At 33.2% G+C, this 19,512-nt stretch overlaps 1 protein-coding gene across 1 annotated transcript; it reads right to left on the bottom strand.

Moving 5' to 3' along the window:
* Positions 1-5,034: 5,034 nt before the first annotated feature.
* Positions 5,035-16,326, bottom strand: LOC126969256 (arf-GAP domain and FG repeat-containing protein 1). Its single transcript, XM_050814627.1, has 6 exons — positions 16,069-16,326; positions 15,483-15,980; positions 15,163-15,302; positions 12,222-12,287; positions 10,056-10,186; positions 5,035-6,346 (listed from the first exon to the last, which is right to left on the bottom strand). The coding sequence occupies exons 1-6, from the start codon at positions 16,236-16,238 to the stop codon at positions 6,302-6,304; spliced, it is 1,050 nt and encodes a 349-aa protein (XP_050670584.1). The 5' UTR covers positions 16,239-16,326; the 3' UTR covers positions 5,035-6,301.
* Between the last annotated feature and the right edge of the window lie 3,186 nt (positions 16,327-19,512).

Genomic DNA, 19,512 nt, shown 5'->3' with positions numbered 1-19,512 from the left:
CGACTTATATCGGGAATAACGTGTGTTTCCACTATCGTCTGTAACAGCAACGCTCTGGTACCTATTTCCAAAATAACTTTTGAACCACAATACAGTCTGATCACTGAATCCATAATAGACAAGCTTAGAAAGCAGCAATTCCACATTGATAGTGTCGAAAGCACGGGAATAATCTAATAAGACTAACACAGTGCACTCACCCTTGTCTTGTGATAGCAAAATATTATCCACAACGTCTATCAATGTGGTGGTGGTACTCCTACCCCTTCTGAACCCAGATTGCAGGCTTGGAAGTATGCCATTAGTTTCCAAGTACGTCATAATTTGGCCATGTACAACTTTTTCTAATACCTTAGACATACGTGGGAGAATACTTATTGGTCGAATGTCTCTGAAGTCTAATGGATTTGCAATCTTGTTTAGTGGACGAACGATAGCTTTTTTCCATTGATCCGGATACGTGCTTGTGGTCATAGAATTATTGACTATCTGTGTCAGGACTGGCAAAAGGTCAGCTTGAATGAGGCGTAGCATTTCGAGAGAAATACCGTCACTACCAATGGCTTGAGATTTCAGTGTTCTTAGAATTTTCAAAATTGTAGACTCATATACAGGTTCAAAACAAAAAACGGTGTTACTGTATGAGTTATTCATAAAAAAATTGATATCAGCAGTAGAAATTTGGTTAACTGCTGCTACAATTAGAAAATGAGCATTAATAGTATCCGGATCATTAAGGTGTGACGGTAGAGCGATTTCTTTTTGCGGCTTGATGCGTACTTGGTTTTTTATGTGCTTCCAAAGAGTCTTAGGTTTATCTAAATTCGAATTAATGTATTTATTAAAATATGCAGCCTTTTCCCTCTCTATTGCCATTTTAGTAAATTTTTTAAGCTCAATATAGTATGGTCTGTGCTGAATATTTCTTTTGGATAAGGCTAGGGCTTCATCACGTTTTTTCATCATCAGTTTGATGTTGTACGTGATCCACGGATAGGATTTTTCCCTGATATAAATAGTTTTTATTTTTTGGTTTAGACTCTGTACCATGTCACCAACGTTGTTAAGTTTGCATATGTTGTCTAATTTAAAGTTTAATAGTGCGACTTGAAATTGATCCGTATCTATATCTTTGATAGGTCTATAGGTTATCCATTTAGGCTTAAATTTTTCTTTCATAATTTTTAGTGTGCAGGATATAAAAGCGTGATGGCTAAGTACTTCAATATGATCAACAGTGATGTTGTGGACTGGAGCGTCGGTACATACTAGGTCTAGTAGCGTTTGACTATTGTTAGTAAAATGTGTAGGTTCAGTAATATATTGAGTGAGATTCGTGCGTTGTGTGAATTGGTGTAATTTAATTGTGTTAGTGTGGTCGTGATTCAGAAGGTTTATATTGAAATCGCCTAGTAATATGATGTGATCACACCATGCAAAAGATCCTATAGATTCTGATAAAGCGTCCAAAAACACGTTACTATCCATCCAAGGAGGTCGATAGGCCGTACCTATAACGATAGATTTTCTACTAAGATTTAACTTTATCCATAGCTGTTCAACTTGTGGACTTGGTGGGTGTGGAAGTATACGTACATTGAGACCCCTTTTTAGGTAAAATCCTACACCTCCCCCACGTGTTCGAACACTTATAGGACGTGGGATATGTTTTAGTCTATAACCTGGTACTAAAGGTGCACGACCTTCTTCCCCATCTTTCAACCAAGTTTCATTTATGGCCATTACATCTACAGCGTGTCTTTCCATTGCAACAATAAATTCCTCATGGTTAGTGCTTAGCGATCCTGGATTTAGGAGACCAACTTTCAAATAGGTATTTTTGTTTTCACCCATATTTGAATACAGAAACCACAATTGTGGTGTTCGCATTCAAGGAGCAATTATCTAAACAGTAACCTACGGAATATTTGAAAAGTTTTATATTGTTTTGGTCTCGCTCCAGTCTCGAGTCAGAATAATAAGGATATGCTGATATTGATATTTTCCCATTTCCCATCAAATCAGTTATATAAAAATTATAGTACGATTCTTTATAAAAGAATAATATTGATATAAAATACTGCCACATGACTGCGTCGATGTAAAACGAGATTAAAGTTATACATAGATTTTTCAATGAATCAAAAAATATTTTCATTAAAAAGTATTTGTTGGACAAGAAAATTACATTATTTGGCAACATTAAAATCATATCAACATAATATGAAAATTTCAGAAAAGGTATATGAACTTTCGTTTCATTTTTACAGCGTGTGCAAACGTAATATAACCATCTCAAAAATATTACAAATAAACTACAGTAAGAAGTACAGCAAGAAAATGTCAGTAAGTTGTAACATATTATACTTAAATTCGACAACAACAAAATATAATAATGATATAAACAACAAAACATTAATGATTCTGAGTTCGGTAATATGAAAATATAGAAATAATAACCCGACAAGAAAACAAAATATACAAAACAGACCAAAAATATTATTAAAAATAAAACACATATATAATAAACAATTACTGTAAGTTTTAAACCGGACTGCATCCAAAAACCTTGGATATATCTTCTTCTGAACGGATGTTAAAGGACTTTGCTTTTGAATCTCGCCTTACATAGACTCGACCCCCACGCGTCCAGATAAAACGCCATTTTTTTTCGTTTCCCTGCTGCCTAGCTAAATAAAATAAAAATCGGTTGTACTGCGTCAGTCTCTCATTGATACTTAATAACACATATTTTCTGGAATTCCTGAATACTATTTTTCATTCAATGTAATCGCTTTCTCTTGCTTGTCATCAACAGGCGGTATGTGTCGGATGAAGACCGGTACTTTAAGAATGTTTTTATCATCCCTTCAAACTCCTTAAACTTCACCTTCCTTAAATGCCGGCAACGCTCCTGTGTTTCCTCTGGTGTTGCAAGAGAATGTGAGCGGCGGTGATCACTTAACACCAGGTGACCCGTACGCTCGTTTGTCCTCCTTTTCAATAAAAAAAAACTACATAATAATACACATTAAATAACATAAACATAGCTTATGATTGCCAACGTTAAAAAATAGAACAACCATTTGGGAATAGTTATTTTTTTCTACTGCCATGTAATGAGTGCTTGTTTGTGCGATGAGAGGCGAAGGCTAATGGATCAATAGACAGCACGAGTGTTACAGCTATTTAAGTGCAGTAGTATGCTTCAATTCTATTTCTACGACCATGAAATAAATAAAAATATATTTATTTGGGTGTGGATCAAAGTTGAATATGGCGCGTGAATGGTTTCCGTTGTCTAGAATCTGGCTAATGAAAGCTGTGCCTGAAGAACGGCAGCATTATTAAAATTCTGTTACCTGAGTACTGGCTATACACTGAATAAAACATAAGTTGATAATGGTTAATATTGGAGGAAACACACAAAAACTTTGCAATATTCAATTCCGATTTTCCAAAGTCGAAAAATTATGAAATTTATTTTACCGAAAGTAGTAATAATGCGATTTGTTTGAATTCCGTTTTCCCGGTCTGAATAACAATATTCCGATTTTAAATACATCGAATAAACTGATGAAATAAGTATAGTCTAAAATCCCGATCAGCATGGAGCAACTCTCTAATAAACTCGAATATGTATGGCATTGCACTAAAAATAATGGCGGCAAACGCTGTCTCGCTCTAACATATATTCGACTCTTTTGTTTGTCCAGTACCTATAGTTATATTATTACTCATTTAGTTAAAGTCCAATGCTATGTGTCGATAGGTTATTGAAATGTAAGTAAGCGTAAAAGGATAGATTAGTCTACCTCTAGTAAGTTAAACTAAGAATAAATATGTTATTGAAAACGGCCGTTCCCTGTTCATACAACTGGCAACCCGTGAGTAGTGACAGGAAAAAATAGGCAACCTAACTTTTGCATATTCTATGGACTGCATACTTTACAACCTAACTTTTGCATTACGATTGGTATAGAATTTTTCCATTAAACGAACCGGAGATATATTTAAAAAAAATCGTATCCTGGACTGAAATTTGCCAGGCAACCCATATGCAATATATTTATATACATATTAAATTTCATAAAAAATATGTTTCATCCAATAACCAGCTCGGTGAAGGTCGTTCTATATCGGGACCTTATACTAGTAGGTAAGTTACGGGCGGGGGAGTTATTTTGGACATAATGCGCTGCCTACAAATGTGGATTGAACACTTCTTCTGGTTTCCGCTGGTTGTTTGGTGCGCCAATTGAAGTAATTAATAAATTTAACATTAGAAATTGTAGGTAAGATTAGCACATGTGAATATAATGTTGTTATTGAATATGAAAGAATGTCACAATTGTCAGAAAAACATGGCCTGTAACCGAAAATCGAGACGAAATAAAATTTCTCTCATACGTCGATAAAGAAGTACCCTTATAAAAAATATTTAAATGTGGGTACCTCTTGATTTTGACCTACACAAAGAATCATACTATCAAACTTGGCTTTACCATGTTGGCACAGAAATGAAGAAAGAGATTTTGGGGCGAAATGTGCCGCAAGTGAACATCGCAATGGCTGACTCCAGGTCAAACGGCGCAACAATGTCATTATACCCAATATTTGACGACGCGGACGTTTGTCTGTTAAGACATCTGTTATTGCTTGAACACTATTCATGGGACCACCCCTTAAACATTTAATAATATGCACCCCACAACAAACTCATTGACCACTGACGTCGTGTCGGCTGATCAATTCAGGTACCTAGGACAATGAAACTAACCTGATGAAGCTGCACCGCTAGCGACATTTAATCCGGTCCTTGTTGGTGGTGGTTCCAGTTCACTTGGTATCAAGAGCGTGCGGACTGTAGGCTTCGGCGAAGGACTGGTTCCGTTCTCAGAATTGGCGCGGTGCGGCGGAGTGGGGGGGAGAGAGAGAGACCGTGATAGGATTGATTTATTACGATCAGAGATACGAATAATGAAAGACTTCAATAAAAAATATGATTTAATTCTTTTATATAAATTAACAGATCTCAGTGCTCAAAAAAGTAAAAAAAATTAAAACTAAATAAATAGTCCATGAGTGAAGATTAACACTATAAATTAGTTCCGCATCAAATCAGTTACTGGTTACAATCACAGATTAGACAGAATTTGAGAGGTATTCATTTCATTAATAACAGAAAGCTGATTCTCAATAAAACATAAAGCAATTAAAAATATAACAATAACAATTGATACAAATTATTACTAAAAATAATTGGATTCAAGATTAGCCTCTTATATTCTAATTCATAATAAATTGTGCTCACTTCAAATCTCTGTCATGTTTTAAAATAGTTTTGTACAAATAATTCACTACATCACAACTACCTCCACACGGCTTCAAAAATATAATTTCAGTGATATTTGAGTATTTTTTTATTGACAATATAAATACAATTACTTATGATAAAAAAAAATATTAATGATAGAGCCTGTGGCATTCATTTGTAATTTTAATTAATTACTTTGGAAATGTTAAAGCTATGAACATACTTCTTTCCTTACAATTGTTCACATTAACGGCACATTATTATATTAAAGTTCAATTCTATTCCAATAATTGTTCATAAATTTTTTATTTCAATATTTATTTGAACCGGACCCACCAAATGATACATGAGGATAATACTTGCAACAGTGCATTCCATAATTTCAATAAATGTAGTTAATTTTTCTAAATCTTGTCCCAAATATAGATAACAAACAACTGCAATGACTAACACATAACACATTAAACATGCCGTGTGTAAGGCTATGTCCCGCTACGGCCATAAATGAATGACCTCACCATACACAAACACAGGCCAGTGAGTCACTGACTTCATTTGTAATATTTTCTCTATGTGTGTCTGCACATACAATACTTCCTAATAATTGTCATGCCAATAAAATAATGACTAAGCCCGACTCAGAGGTTTACATAGATAATAATAATCATTAAAATTAATAAAGCTCAGACCAACAATTGTATCAATACCTTAACATCGCACTATCTATAATATAGTATACATTTTACCCTATTCACATTTTGAATACTATAGCATTTTCTATAACAGCCCGTACAAGAATAAAAATTTCTAAGGCAGAATGAGGCACTTAAGTTACAACCGTTAACAACAATAAGCACTATGGCAAAATGTAAATACTTATAAATATAATATAATATTGATAACATTACCTTGTGGGTACATTTTGTGCATTGTTACGTAAATTTGTTCATTTTACTTCCTTCTCCAATTTTTTGCTCTTGTTCCTCAAAGGAAAGGATTATTCGAATTAACAACAGTTTGATTTGATGTCTGAAACAACAAGTTATAATTAATATTATAAATGATTATAACAAGCAAACAGGTTGTAGTGTATAATATATATTATACTAATTTAAATTTTAAATAAAATTTAATGTTTATAATTAATCCCAGAAGTGAGTGATACCACTTTAAAAATTTTGAATTTAATTTATTTATGTTTGTGAAATTATACTGCTTAAATATGCTGCATTATTTACGCTCAATATACTACGATATACTTAAACAAAGATCTAACGAGTGTGATTGTGAGTTCCCACTCAAAATTTATAATTACTAGCTGACCCAGCAAACGTTGTATTGCTGATATTAAAATCGCGATACAAAAGTAACTGTTGATCGTAGATGGGTGAAAATTTGAAGTTGTATGTATTTTTTAAGGCTGACTCATAATCAAACAATTTAAAAAAAAATAAAAAAAAAAAATCGTGTGGACCACCCTTAACATTTAGGGGGATGAAAAATAGATGTTGGCCGATTCTCAGACCTACTCAATATGCTCACAAAATTTCATGAGAATCGGCCAAGCCGTTTCAGAGGAGTACGGAAACGAACATTGTGACATGAGAATTTTATATATAAGAAAAGGTTCCTGGGGGAACCCCAATATTCACAATTATTAAGGTTTGTAAGTCTCCCGTGGTGCTCAAAGGTAAAATAGAAACGGATTGATAGTCACCTGGCTTTTACAAAGGTGTCGTATAGTCACGCAACAATTACTTATGGTTACGACGATATCCTCACTTGTGGTGTATCGTACGGCAGTGGAATAAGGTGGCAGGACTCAAGTCAAACAGCCCTATGGAACACTCCCGGGATAAATGAGGTAGACCTACTATAAAGTGAGCCCAATACTCAAGTTTCCGTCCGGGACAAGCTTGTACTGGGTGTTGTCGGAAACTGCTCGACGATAGGAGAGAGTAGAAGAGTTTGGGTAACAGGGTTGTCCAAATAAATACGGCGGAGGACATTGCTGGTCATAATTTGGGCACTCGTTGTACTATCTCAAGTCTTAACGGCTATTTATACTAACGACACTGTGAAATTTGAAAAAACACGAAAATTTGAAAATCACAGAGAGCGTCAAATGATCAATGTCTATATATTAAGCTTAAGATTAGGGTAGTTGGTGTATGTTCTGGTAATAGTAATTATCTAGTATAGTAGGTATAGATTGTTCGCGCTAACTATTATGTTTATTTAATTACCTACTTAAATTTAAGTCAAGCCTCTATCGCAATAGGTCAGTCTCTAAGGATAGGGGCTTTATTGGTCAAATAAATAAATATCAATAATAGAAAAAGTTCTATCAAAACCGTACTTCATTTCTCGAATGGTGGCTCCAACCAGATGTTTCACACCAAGTGTTTTCAGCATTGAAAGATATTCACGAGAAAAACTAAGAATACTGGGCGGTGGTGATCACTTGAAATTGGGTGACCATACGGCTCGTTTGTCCTCCTCTTCCATAAAAAAGGGCTAAAGCTCGTTTAAACTAAATAAATAACGTTTTAAACCTTCTATAAGCGTTATATCATGAACTAGCTGACCCGACAGATGATGCTCTGTTCTTAGTTGACCCGGCGAAAGGAATATTCCTACCAAATTTCAACTCTCTACGCCTTATGGTTCCAGAGATATCGTGATGATCAATATATAGGTGGAAATCTATAATTAATAGGTTCTTCATAATATAATAATTAATATATTGTCTCTCTCTATAGTCTGGTCTTAAATACTGTCACATTTAAATATAAACAAACATTACATTTGAATTTGGAATCTGTCATATTTATATGATTGTTCATTGAGTTTTCTCATTTTGGCGCCAATATATTGTAATTAACGCAATATAATGTTTTGCGATATATTATGGAGTGGGGTAATAAAGAGAAAAGATTTGCTGTGATTGCATTACACAAAGTAGGTATGGAACCAAATAAAATTTTTAAAGCTCTCCGTACGCTTGGTATTAGTAAAATGTTTGTGTACCGGGCTATTAATAGGTACAATGACTGTTGTATCTCTGTTTGTGACAATGTAAAAATTTTTGTTTAGCGATGAGAAAATTATTACAATTGAGCAACATTTTAACAAACAAAATGACCGTTTTTATGCTCGAAGCTCTAAGGAAGCTTTCCAATTAGTGGACAGAGTGCAACGTGGGCACTATCCGACTTCAGTGATGATTTGGTGGGGTATTAGCTATGAAGGAGTGACTGAGCCATACTTTTGTGAAAAAGGTATCAAAACAGCGGCACAAGTGTATCAAGATACTATTATTGAGAAGGTAGTGAAGCCCCTTAACAACACCATGTTCAATAACCAAGAATGGTCCTTACAGCAAGACAAGTCTTGGTTGGAAACGAACGTTTCGGACTTCATCAGATCTGAAGACTGGCCTTCGTCTAGTCACGATGTTGGTTACTTCACTTAATGGGTTGAATTATGATTTATGGTCAGTCTTAGAGAGTATGGCTTGCTCTAAACGCCATGATAATTTGCAGTCCTTTAAACAGCCCGTACGATTGGCAGTGAAGAAATTTCCCATGGAAAGAGTGCTAATGGAGACCACTTCGAATAAGCTTTTTATATTTTAAATTTATTGAATTAGGCGTTACTTTGCGGAAATCCATAATTATACAAATGATTTAAGTCTTCTTTAGAAGTCTCGTGCCAGGTTTTGCCGAGACAACACGTCCAGAGGATGCCTCGTGTAGAGGCGAAACACGTGTCGAATTTTTTTTTTAAAACAAATATTGGCGGAATTAACACTAAAGAAGACTTAAATCATTTGTATATTTTAAATTTTATATTTATGTATATAAGTAACACACTGTAAGAGTAATAATTTTTTATTAGTTTGTTTCAGTATTTATGGCATGACACATAAAATCAAATAACATTTGTTGGTATTTCCCATTAGTCATCACGGTTTTTATCAGTAGAATTTTATATTACTCACTCTAATCTTACACAATATTATACAAATAAAGATTATAAAAGTGTGACAGGTCAAGAAGATATTAATATCATTAAAAAATATATGATTATACTAAATTACTAACTGACCCAGCAAGAGTTGTATTGCCATATAAAGTAATAAAAAAAATTTGGGATAGAAAAAATAGATGCAACCGATTCTCAGACCTACCAAATATATCATACTACAATTATTGTATTCGATTGCCATCTTGAAACCCTATAGCGGATTTGTGGATGGAACAGAATAATATAAAAATAGCGATACAAAAATAGTAGGTAGATATAAATAGATTGTAGAAGAGCAAAAATTTGAAGTTGTATGTATTGTTCAATGCTGAATCATAATAAGATAAAAATAAAAAATATATATGTAGGGGTGGGGGTATTAATAATAGATGTTGGCCGAATCTCAGACTACCCGATATGCACACAAACTTTCATACAAATAGGTGCAGCCGTTTCTGCTGAGTTTGGTAAAAAACACCGGGACATGAGAATTATATATATTAGATCCAATAACCGGGCTGTTTGATGAATAAGTACAAACTGAGACACACGGTGTTGCAACTTAAATTTAAGTGGATATTATATATAAAAATAAAATAAAAAAGCCTTTTATTCCAATACTAAATTACATACTTAAGTTAAGCCAAATTAAAAGTGTATATTATATAAAGGACAATAACTGTCCCCTATGGCTAGTACATATACTTACTGTAAATGGGTTCACTGTGATAGGTGCTGTGGCATTGTTCCAAACACCATTGGCGAAAGGGTTTCTATTTACAAACACATCTGCTGATGAGCTTTGGAATGGATTCTTGCTACTGATAGTGGTGCTTTCATCTAAAAAGAACAAAATACATTACAACATTGTAACGTTATCAATTATAGGTACTAGACATAATATATATATATTACTAGCTGACCCAGCAAACGTTGTATTGCCGATATTAAAATCACGATACAAAAGTAACTGTTGATCGTAGATGGGTGAAAATGTGAAGTTGTATGTATTTTTAAATGCTGACTCATAATCAAACAAATTAAAAAAAATTACAAAAAAATTAAAAAAAAAAATTCATGTGAGCCACCCTTAACATTTAGGGTGATGAAAAATAGATGTTGTCCGATTCTCAGACCTACCCAATACGCACTCAAAATTTCATCCTCCGAAACGGCTTGACCAGAATCGGTCAAGCCGTTTTGGAGGAGTTCAATGTTTAACACCACGACTCGAGAATTTTATATATTAGATATAATTACATAAGAAGACGAACACTCTCCTCAGTACGGCGATACAGACATTCACAGATGTGTTAGTGAATCGTGTATTTTACTTTCAGACAATCCCTATGACACATATTGATCAACGGCGTCATATTCACATATTTTTTTAATTAATGTAATATTTAGTATATTAAGTGGTTATGTTCGACGAAAATAAAAATCACGAAAGTAGTATTGAAGACACAGACACCATTATATTTTTAATTAATATCCGTTCAAACACAGAACAATAATGATAGGAACACTAAAATTAAAACGCGGTCTCATTTGAATTGTTTCAAAACGGTTAAATGGTCTTCATCTATTCCATCTCTTTCTCACACCTAGGTGTTTTATTATTTACTTATACTATTAATCATTTACAGAAAGAATCTTAAAAGCTGACATAGTCCCGCAAAACTGTTTGGACAGTTTGTCTGCAGGATCAAGTCTCTTGTAATACATTAATGCTTATTAGAACATTGATTTTATACAAGTGTAATTAACAAATATTGATAAAAAATATAATAAAAAAAAATCTCACTTTAATTTTAAGGCAGTGTTGACAATAAATATTTCTTAAGTTTAGTTTTAAATTTTCTTTTACTGGTTTCTAGTCGGATGTCCTCAGGCAAGCTGTTTAATAGATTATGTAAGGATACAGGGTTCGTCTATTGCAGTAGTATACTAAGTTTACCCATAAACTTATATCCCAATATCATATGATGGCATATCTATCCCTCATAGATATATAGATCTAATCAACAACCCTTAACATAAATATACAAACAGTGGTAAACACTTCAGCATGTCACTAACGACCGTTTTCAATAACGTATCTCTAGTTACGGATAAGCGTAAGAGGATAGATTTGTCTACCTCAAGTTACTTAAACTAAAGATAGATAGGTTATTGAAAACGGCCGTAAATCGAGCGCATAACTAAAGTTGTGTGTTGCCTACTGAGGCACAAATATAAACTCACTAAGCAATATAGCATTGTCAGTTTGACACAAGATATGAAAGTGTAACATTATTACAAAAATGGGCAAATGTATTTTTAATTTTGTTATAAATGATAGCGGACAGGCAAAACATGAGTCCGCTGTCTATGAGTAATCACAATTTCAACTTATTATAGTATTTTTTTTTCACAGAGAAATTTTGAATGTTAAAAAAAATTCATTGTATATCCTTCAAAAAGGTTGCATAAGTAATTTGGATTATATACTTAATGAAACCCCCAAAACCCGCAAATAATCAATCATGATTCGCTCTTGTGTCCGGTAATTGATTTCTCTGTCATATTATTACTAAAGTTGCAATCCCGTGATATTTTTTCCGATTTTATCACTGACTGATCCGAGACCATCACCATTCTGATCCAATAAACTCGAGTTTTGGACATGTGGGCAAAAATTTGATATTTAATTATTAGGTTAAACTTTAAAGTGATAAACTTGAATCATTGTTTAAATTTATCGACACACTCTATTTATTTTTTATGGAATAGGAGGATCATATAAATGTTCATCAATTATTATTAGGTCACAGCACTATCACATTCAACCCGAGCGATATCTGAATATAATTTATAGACAAAGCATTGTTACCTGTGTTCTTCATATTTTGTTGACGAAACACTAAATCAAGATCAGCCAGGGCAGCGTAGCGATCATCTACAAATACAAAACCACATGAGAAGCTCCAATTGTAAAACATTTAAAAGTAATCAATTGAAATTATATAATATTTATTTTAAATTTAAGACACTTGATTTTATTACTATTAAGTAATAAGTTAATAGCTTCAAACCAATGTACAACAACTTTAGTTAAAGCATTGTTAACAATCACGGAACAGAAAAAACTAGTGGAAGTGACATGTCGGCATCACATGTCGCCCTATTGTGTACAAATGTACCTACTCAAGGCTCAAGTGACACCAGTCATTTATACACATACTAGTGGACCCAACAGACGTTGTCCTGTACACATATCTTAAATTTGAAAAATCGGTCCAGCCGTTAGGAGCAGTTCACTAACATACACATGAGCAGGAGAATTATATTATATGGGCGGCATTGAGAATCTAAACCAATCTCAAATTCACTGAAACAAAGAAAAAAATCATCAAAATCGGTCCAGCCGTTTAGGAGGTAGTTTAATAGTGAATCTAAACCATTTTCGAATCGACCTGAAGACACACACCAATCTCAAATTCACTGGAACACACAAAAATATCATCAAAATCGGTCCAGCCGTTTAGGAGGTAGTTCAATTGTGAGTCTAAACCATCCTCGATTCCCCTTGAACTCACATAAAAAATTTCATCAAAATCGGTCCAGCCGTCTAGGAGGAGTTCAGTGACGTACACACGCACACAAGAAATATATATATAAAGATTCCCACTTACGTTCACACATTTCTCCCTTAAACTTAGGTTAGAGACAAGGTAGTTAATATTATGGGTGTTTATTACTAAGCGTACTAACTCTTGTTGCCTATTCTTCAGTTCACAAAAAAAAACACAGCTATTTCAACCGATCATTTCCTTTTAAATCAGCTCCCTATATACTTCAATCAGCTAAATTAAAATAAAAAATCTCTCCACCTTGACGTTGGCTGAATCATCGATATTCAGTCGACGGAGCCAGTAAAAAAATAAAAAAAAATTACGTTCTATACATATGAACATAATATCATTCACAGTCTGATAACGGAACGGCAAAGTGTGCTTAAAGACACTTTTCTCCTTAGTCGTGTGTCAACAAACAAGCCTTATAAAAAGTGCTTAAATAATACATTAACGACTCAAAAAAAAGATGGTATGATTCATCATCGGTAAGGTTATTTTATTTATTTATGATTGATTTGTAAAGCGTAAGTAATTTAATAAAAACGAATAATGTTTCATTAAATATGGTACAATTATTGACAAGTCCCCAGACCAGATCCGCTTGTCAGAATGGACAGATAGGACACAGTCAGAAATGAAAGCAACAGAGTCGCTCTTTTTAATTGACTTCAAAAAAGAAGAAGGTTATCAATTCGTCGGTATATTTTTTTTATGTTTGTTACCTCAGAGCTTTCGACTTGGTGAACCGAATTTGATAATTCTTCACGGTTCTGATACTCCGTCCCATGCAATTTGGTCCAGATCAGACAATGGCAACCAATAGAAAACCATAAAAGTATTAAATTTGCTATAAGTTTGTGTGAAATAAATTTACGAATACCTCAATATCGCGATAAAATAAACGATTTCGATAATTCTTATTTTATTGGAAAGGATATACTTCAAAGGTAGTTTGGTGATAGTTTGCTTAGGTTTTGCTTATGGGATCCATGTCAAAGTAACGGAACTCTTCAATTCTTGGGATCAACGATACTAGGCCGAATATTTTTTATGCTATCATATGATATTTTATGCAATCTATGAATCTTTTTTATACAATAATCGTTAATTAGATTTATTAAATAGATTGTATATAAATACGCAATTATTTTTATTATTTTTAGTGCATATTAAATGTAAGCATTGTTTTGAAATAGAACTTTGGAAGTTGGTCGTTTTTTTGTTAAAATTTTTTTAAGGACCTCTTGAACAATGAACAATGGCTTAAAAGAATGTGAATAATTACATACTAGTGCTATTTACACGTTTTCGCGGAAGTATTATTACCTAGTGATAATCGATACTTATTTACATCGCAAATATGTAATGTTTTGTAACTTGTGAAATTATTATAATTAATTTAGGGTACAGCTATATTATGTATTATAGATCAAATATGTACAGGAATAACATTAATAACAAATATTGTTAAAAAAAATAACAATAAGAGTAATTCTGCATCACATGATAGCTTTATAAAAATATAATTCAAATACCAATTCACTAGATCATACTAATATGTAAGCACATTTTGTAATGAACTGTGATGTTATGTGCATATCATACACTATGCCAGTATAGTATTGTAGCCAGCAATTCTAAAGAATTGTAAAGGAATCAATTTTAAGAAAATAAATGCCTTTTAATATATCAACTCACACAAAATATTGGTGTCATAATTTAATAAATTTATAAAATATTATTCCAGTTGTAAAACTTATATGGTTCGAGTAAGAGAGACAAACTTATGCCACAACTGTAGTGTCATTTCGTTCCCACACCATGGACCACAGACAAATTTATGTTGTTTATTCTTCATAAGCAATACAAGCACCATTCAGTAAAAGGCACTTCATGGTATGAATTTTAGCAATTCAGTTTAGGTACCTAAACTGAACTTTTGCGCCCATTCTTCTCAGGTCTGAGGCAGTCTCTTTTGAATGGGTGGTAGATTTTGACGTTCAATAAGTGATTTTAAACCCTATTTTGAATAAAAATATTTGAATTTGAACTGCAACGGAATCACATCACGAATTTAAAGTTGATAGTAGGCCTTCTGAACTATAGAAATGTGAACATGTACTTATTAATGTAAAATGTAATAAAATCTTGATGATACATTGGTCTTGATTATTACATATGTGATATAATACTCACTTTGTGCATTGTAACAGTTAAAAGCATCAAAAGCAGGTGTTGTAGTAAATGATGATGGACTGCCAAGGTTGTTGTTGTTTAAACTATTGTTGTAATGAGCACTGTTGTAAATGTTGGCAGTTGAGAAGTCAACAGGGAAGCTGAAAGATAAATATTTTTTTTATTTCTGACTTTAGTGAAACAGCAAATATTTGTATCATTACAAATATGAGATACTAATATAGGAATTATAATCAACTAGTAATTATTTTATTGATTTATTTGAATCTATTTAAAACTTTTATGAATATAACTAAAAGGAACTACATCATTTTACTCACTCGGGTATAGGCGGTGGAATTTGTACTGATGGTTGCGAGCTGGCATTACCAGATGATTGGTAGGAAAGATTATTAACAGGTCTAGCTATTTTATGGCTCTCTTGCACTATTGGTAATGTAGGCATCACTTTTGCAGTGGTTATCACATTATTATTACTTCCTGTAGTATCGGCTCGCGACGAAATTGCGACCAAAGGTGTTGCAACTGCCGCACTGCCTAATTTTTGCTTACTTTTACTATTTTGTATACAATTTCCATTTAACACAACAGCACTTTTTGATGATGAATCAAGATGATACAACTTCTTTTCGTACTTTTCAGACATGAAATCTCTTACGCTTTGTTCGTCTGAATAGTTTACACTTTCACCCTCAAAGAGACCTAGCCATACGCGCCTGCAGAAATCATTTCCTTTTACTTTTATAAATTCTATTTCTTCGGGCGTGAATGTAGCCATGGAAATCGACTTCACACGATGTGGTGGAGTAAGACCGCGTCTACAAAAAAATATATATTTATTATTTATATATCAAATACAATTGATTGTAAAATATTTAAACCACAATACGCAAATACAACACATACAACATTCCTGAACATTTTGAACAAACAAATGACCCAATTGTAGTATTAACATAGGTGGGTCCTCTTTGATTACAATCGAAACAATGTTTGTTTCCATTTTGTGAAATAAGTTCACGTAGAATTTCGAGGTTTTTATCATCTTGTTTGCGACGGCTCGCAGCCATTTTCATTTTAAATCAATTCTCTAATCCAAAGAGAACTCTAATCTCTAAATTCTAATCACAGAGTATGAGCGTGTATGAACACTGAACACGGAATATATAATTTCACAACACCTTTCTAACTATACCTATGACCATAGCCTACCTACTATTATTGTTGATACAGGCCGCGCCAAAGAATATACTATAATAGTGCTGATAAGTGCGGCAACGTCGCAACTTTCAAATGAGTGGTCCTAACTTTTAATAATATACTTCAATGTGAAGATGTGTAGATGTTTGTTATATTTTTACACAAATACTGCTCCTCGGATTTTGACGAAACTTTCTAGTAATGAAGCTTAGACATCAGAACAACACTTAGGCCAATTATAAAGATAATGTTTAATTTGGCCTTAATATGTTAAAGTTTATGCATGTAACCTTAGAAGATATGCATACTTTTTAGAGATACAATGTGCCACCATAAAATTAAAACTAGTTTGTCATTAACTTGCCTTTTGTAATGTCTTGTAATAAGGAAAAATAAAATGTAGTAATACTTGAAATGTTGTTTTCTGTAAGTATATAATAAAATCGAGAAGAATTTACTCGTAAGTTAATGTAACCTTAGAATAATAACGCTTAGAACGTGAGTAGGCCCAAGCGATATGAAGCAGTTTCAATGTGGTCTTTTATGACCACATACGTTTCCCGCCGTGTCAGTGTCATTCTGTCAACTTCCAGGGCAATCAGTGCGCGAAATTTAATTGAAAAATGACTTACTGTGCAATGAAAGGGTGTCACAAAGCGTCTTATAATAAAAATTGTGATAAGAAAATCACATTTCACACCTAAATACTATTTCACAACTTTTAATTTAAGCTAAAGTATTCGTCAAAACAGCAAAATATTTTGTAAACAAAACAGACGCCATGAAAAAGATATATTGCCAGCTATGAAAGTACTATATACCCCGAGTTCTTCCTCTGGGATAGTTTTTTGTGTTTATTGGTAGATATTGATAAGAGGCTATAATTTACGACGCCATATGACGTTATAAGTATTCAAAGTCAAAGAATTTTAATTTAATAGGCTGAAACTAAGCGCTTTGAATAGTCACTAGAAATATTTCTTTTAATTTACTGAATTTACCATATGTTCGGAAAAAGTTGATCTCGTAAGAACATTAACGGCCACTCTTTTTAACCGACTTCAAAAATGGAGGAGTTTCTCGATACGTCGGTATGTTTTTGAAGTGAAACTTCTTTATCGACGTATGAGAGAAATTTTATAGCAAATCGTCACGATTTTCGGTTACGCGTCATTTTGTATTTGAAAACCAAGATGGCTGCCGCGCAAATTTATGATTTCAACGATTTTAGTACAATGTGGCACAACAATTTCCGAAAGATGCCTATAAGTTATTTGGCATAAGGGTTATCATTATAACCACCACACATACGTATAGCCCCAGAAGAATTTTTCACCGCAGCCATCTTTTGTTTAAAAAATGATCCGAAATTAGTTATCTTAGCACATTCGTGAACCTCGGATACGATATCTATTTTGTTGAAATCATAATTTTGCACGGCGGCCATCTTGGATTTCAAAAATTATCTCAAATTCTTTCTTTGCACCCTAGAAAACCCCTGGAAAATATAGCTGGGTACGGCGCCTCTATCGTGTCGCTTTATCGTTTCATCGAGTTTCAAAAAACAATGATTCTAAAGAATTTCTTTACTTACACTTCAAAAATTGTTGCAACAATAATTAAATACATGATGTTTTTATTAAATTCTTATAGTACGAGATCTGACTGCAGGGTTAGTGCGCTCATCGGTTATTTGCTAAAAACCAAATTTTTATGTATATTAATAATTAGGAGAATATATATCTACCAAGTTGCCTATCAAAATTTGGTCGCTAATATTTTTAATTAAATTATTTTTAATTGAATGGGGAAAAATTTCGTTCACTTGTTTTTTAAATAAAATATCGTCTACATTACGGCATGCGCAATGGCTTAAAATCGTCGCACAGCTGGCAATCGCTATCCTCGTCTGACAAATGATGTCACGCGCTTACTCTCTTTCACTCTACCTAAAATATTTATCATCTTTAACAGCCAACAACCCTTATTTGCGGCCAGATTTAATTAGGTAACCATATATGATAATTAATAGAAAAAAATTAGCTTCAATTTGATATATAATTAATAAATATACGTTATGAACGTATAAATGTATCGAAATCATACCTGTTTACACCTGGCTGCGAAGAGGTGCGGCCAGGTGCGCAATGGCAACCGTGATTTTTTAAAATCATTATGTAAAGTGCCGTAATGTAGACGATATTTTATTTAAAAAACAAGAGAACGAAATTTTTTCACAAATATCAATTATAAATAATTTAATTAAAAGTACTAGCGGCCAAATTTTGATAGGCAACTTGGTAGATATATATTCTCCTAATTATAAATATGCATAAAAATTTGGTTTTTAGCAAATAACCGAAGAGCGCACTAATCCCGCAGTCGGATCTTAGACCATTATTTTATATTTTATTTCTTTTAACATATAATCTAGTATTTTTTACAATTCACTGATTTAGGGAAACGTCTATTCACTTGCAACATTATTTGGCTGTCTGTGTGCGTGTTGGCGAATGTAAGTACGTGACGCTTACGCACACATTAATTATACTGTTACTTCTTTAGTGACAGGAACTTTGAATGAAACTATCATTCTGAGCGTTATTATTCTATGAATGTAACGATAAATATCAAGTACATACGCGAGTGAAAACTAATCTTTCATATTTCACAGGAATAAACTCATTTTCTTAATCTAAAATTCTAAACTTTTTTTTTATGGAATAGGAGGACAAACAAGCGTACGGGACACCTGGTGTTAAGTGATCACCGCCGCCCACATTCTCTTGCAACACCAGAGGAAACACAAGAGCGTTGCCGGCCTTTAAGGAAGGTGTACGCGCTTTTTTGAAGGTACCCATGTCGTATCGTCCCGGAAATACCGCACAAGGAAGCTCATTCCACACTTCTAAACTGTAGGTAAATAAGTAAAAAAAAATAGTTGGGTAGGTATTATTAGATAGCTTTATTAAAAACTTAAATCAAAAGAAGAGTATTCAGTTTTCTTTTCTTATTCGAACTACTGGCGCTGTAAACAATCTTTATATAATTATTTATTATATAACATTACAAAAATCGTCGGTTTACTGCAAGAACTCATTAACTGACAAAAACAGAACTATGAATTAAGCCACTTTTAGTTTTAGTAAT

This window comes from Leptidea sinapis, chromosome 17 (assembly GCF_905404315.1).
Source record: "Leptidea sinapis chromosome 17, ilLepSina1.1, whole genome shotgun sequence".
Lineage (NCBI taxonomy): Eukaryota > Metazoa > Arthropoda > Insecta > Lepidoptera > Pieridae > Leptidea > Leptidea sinapis.
Note: the sequence above shows the minus strand (reverse complement) of the source record. Positions and strands in the feature narration are given on the sequence as shown.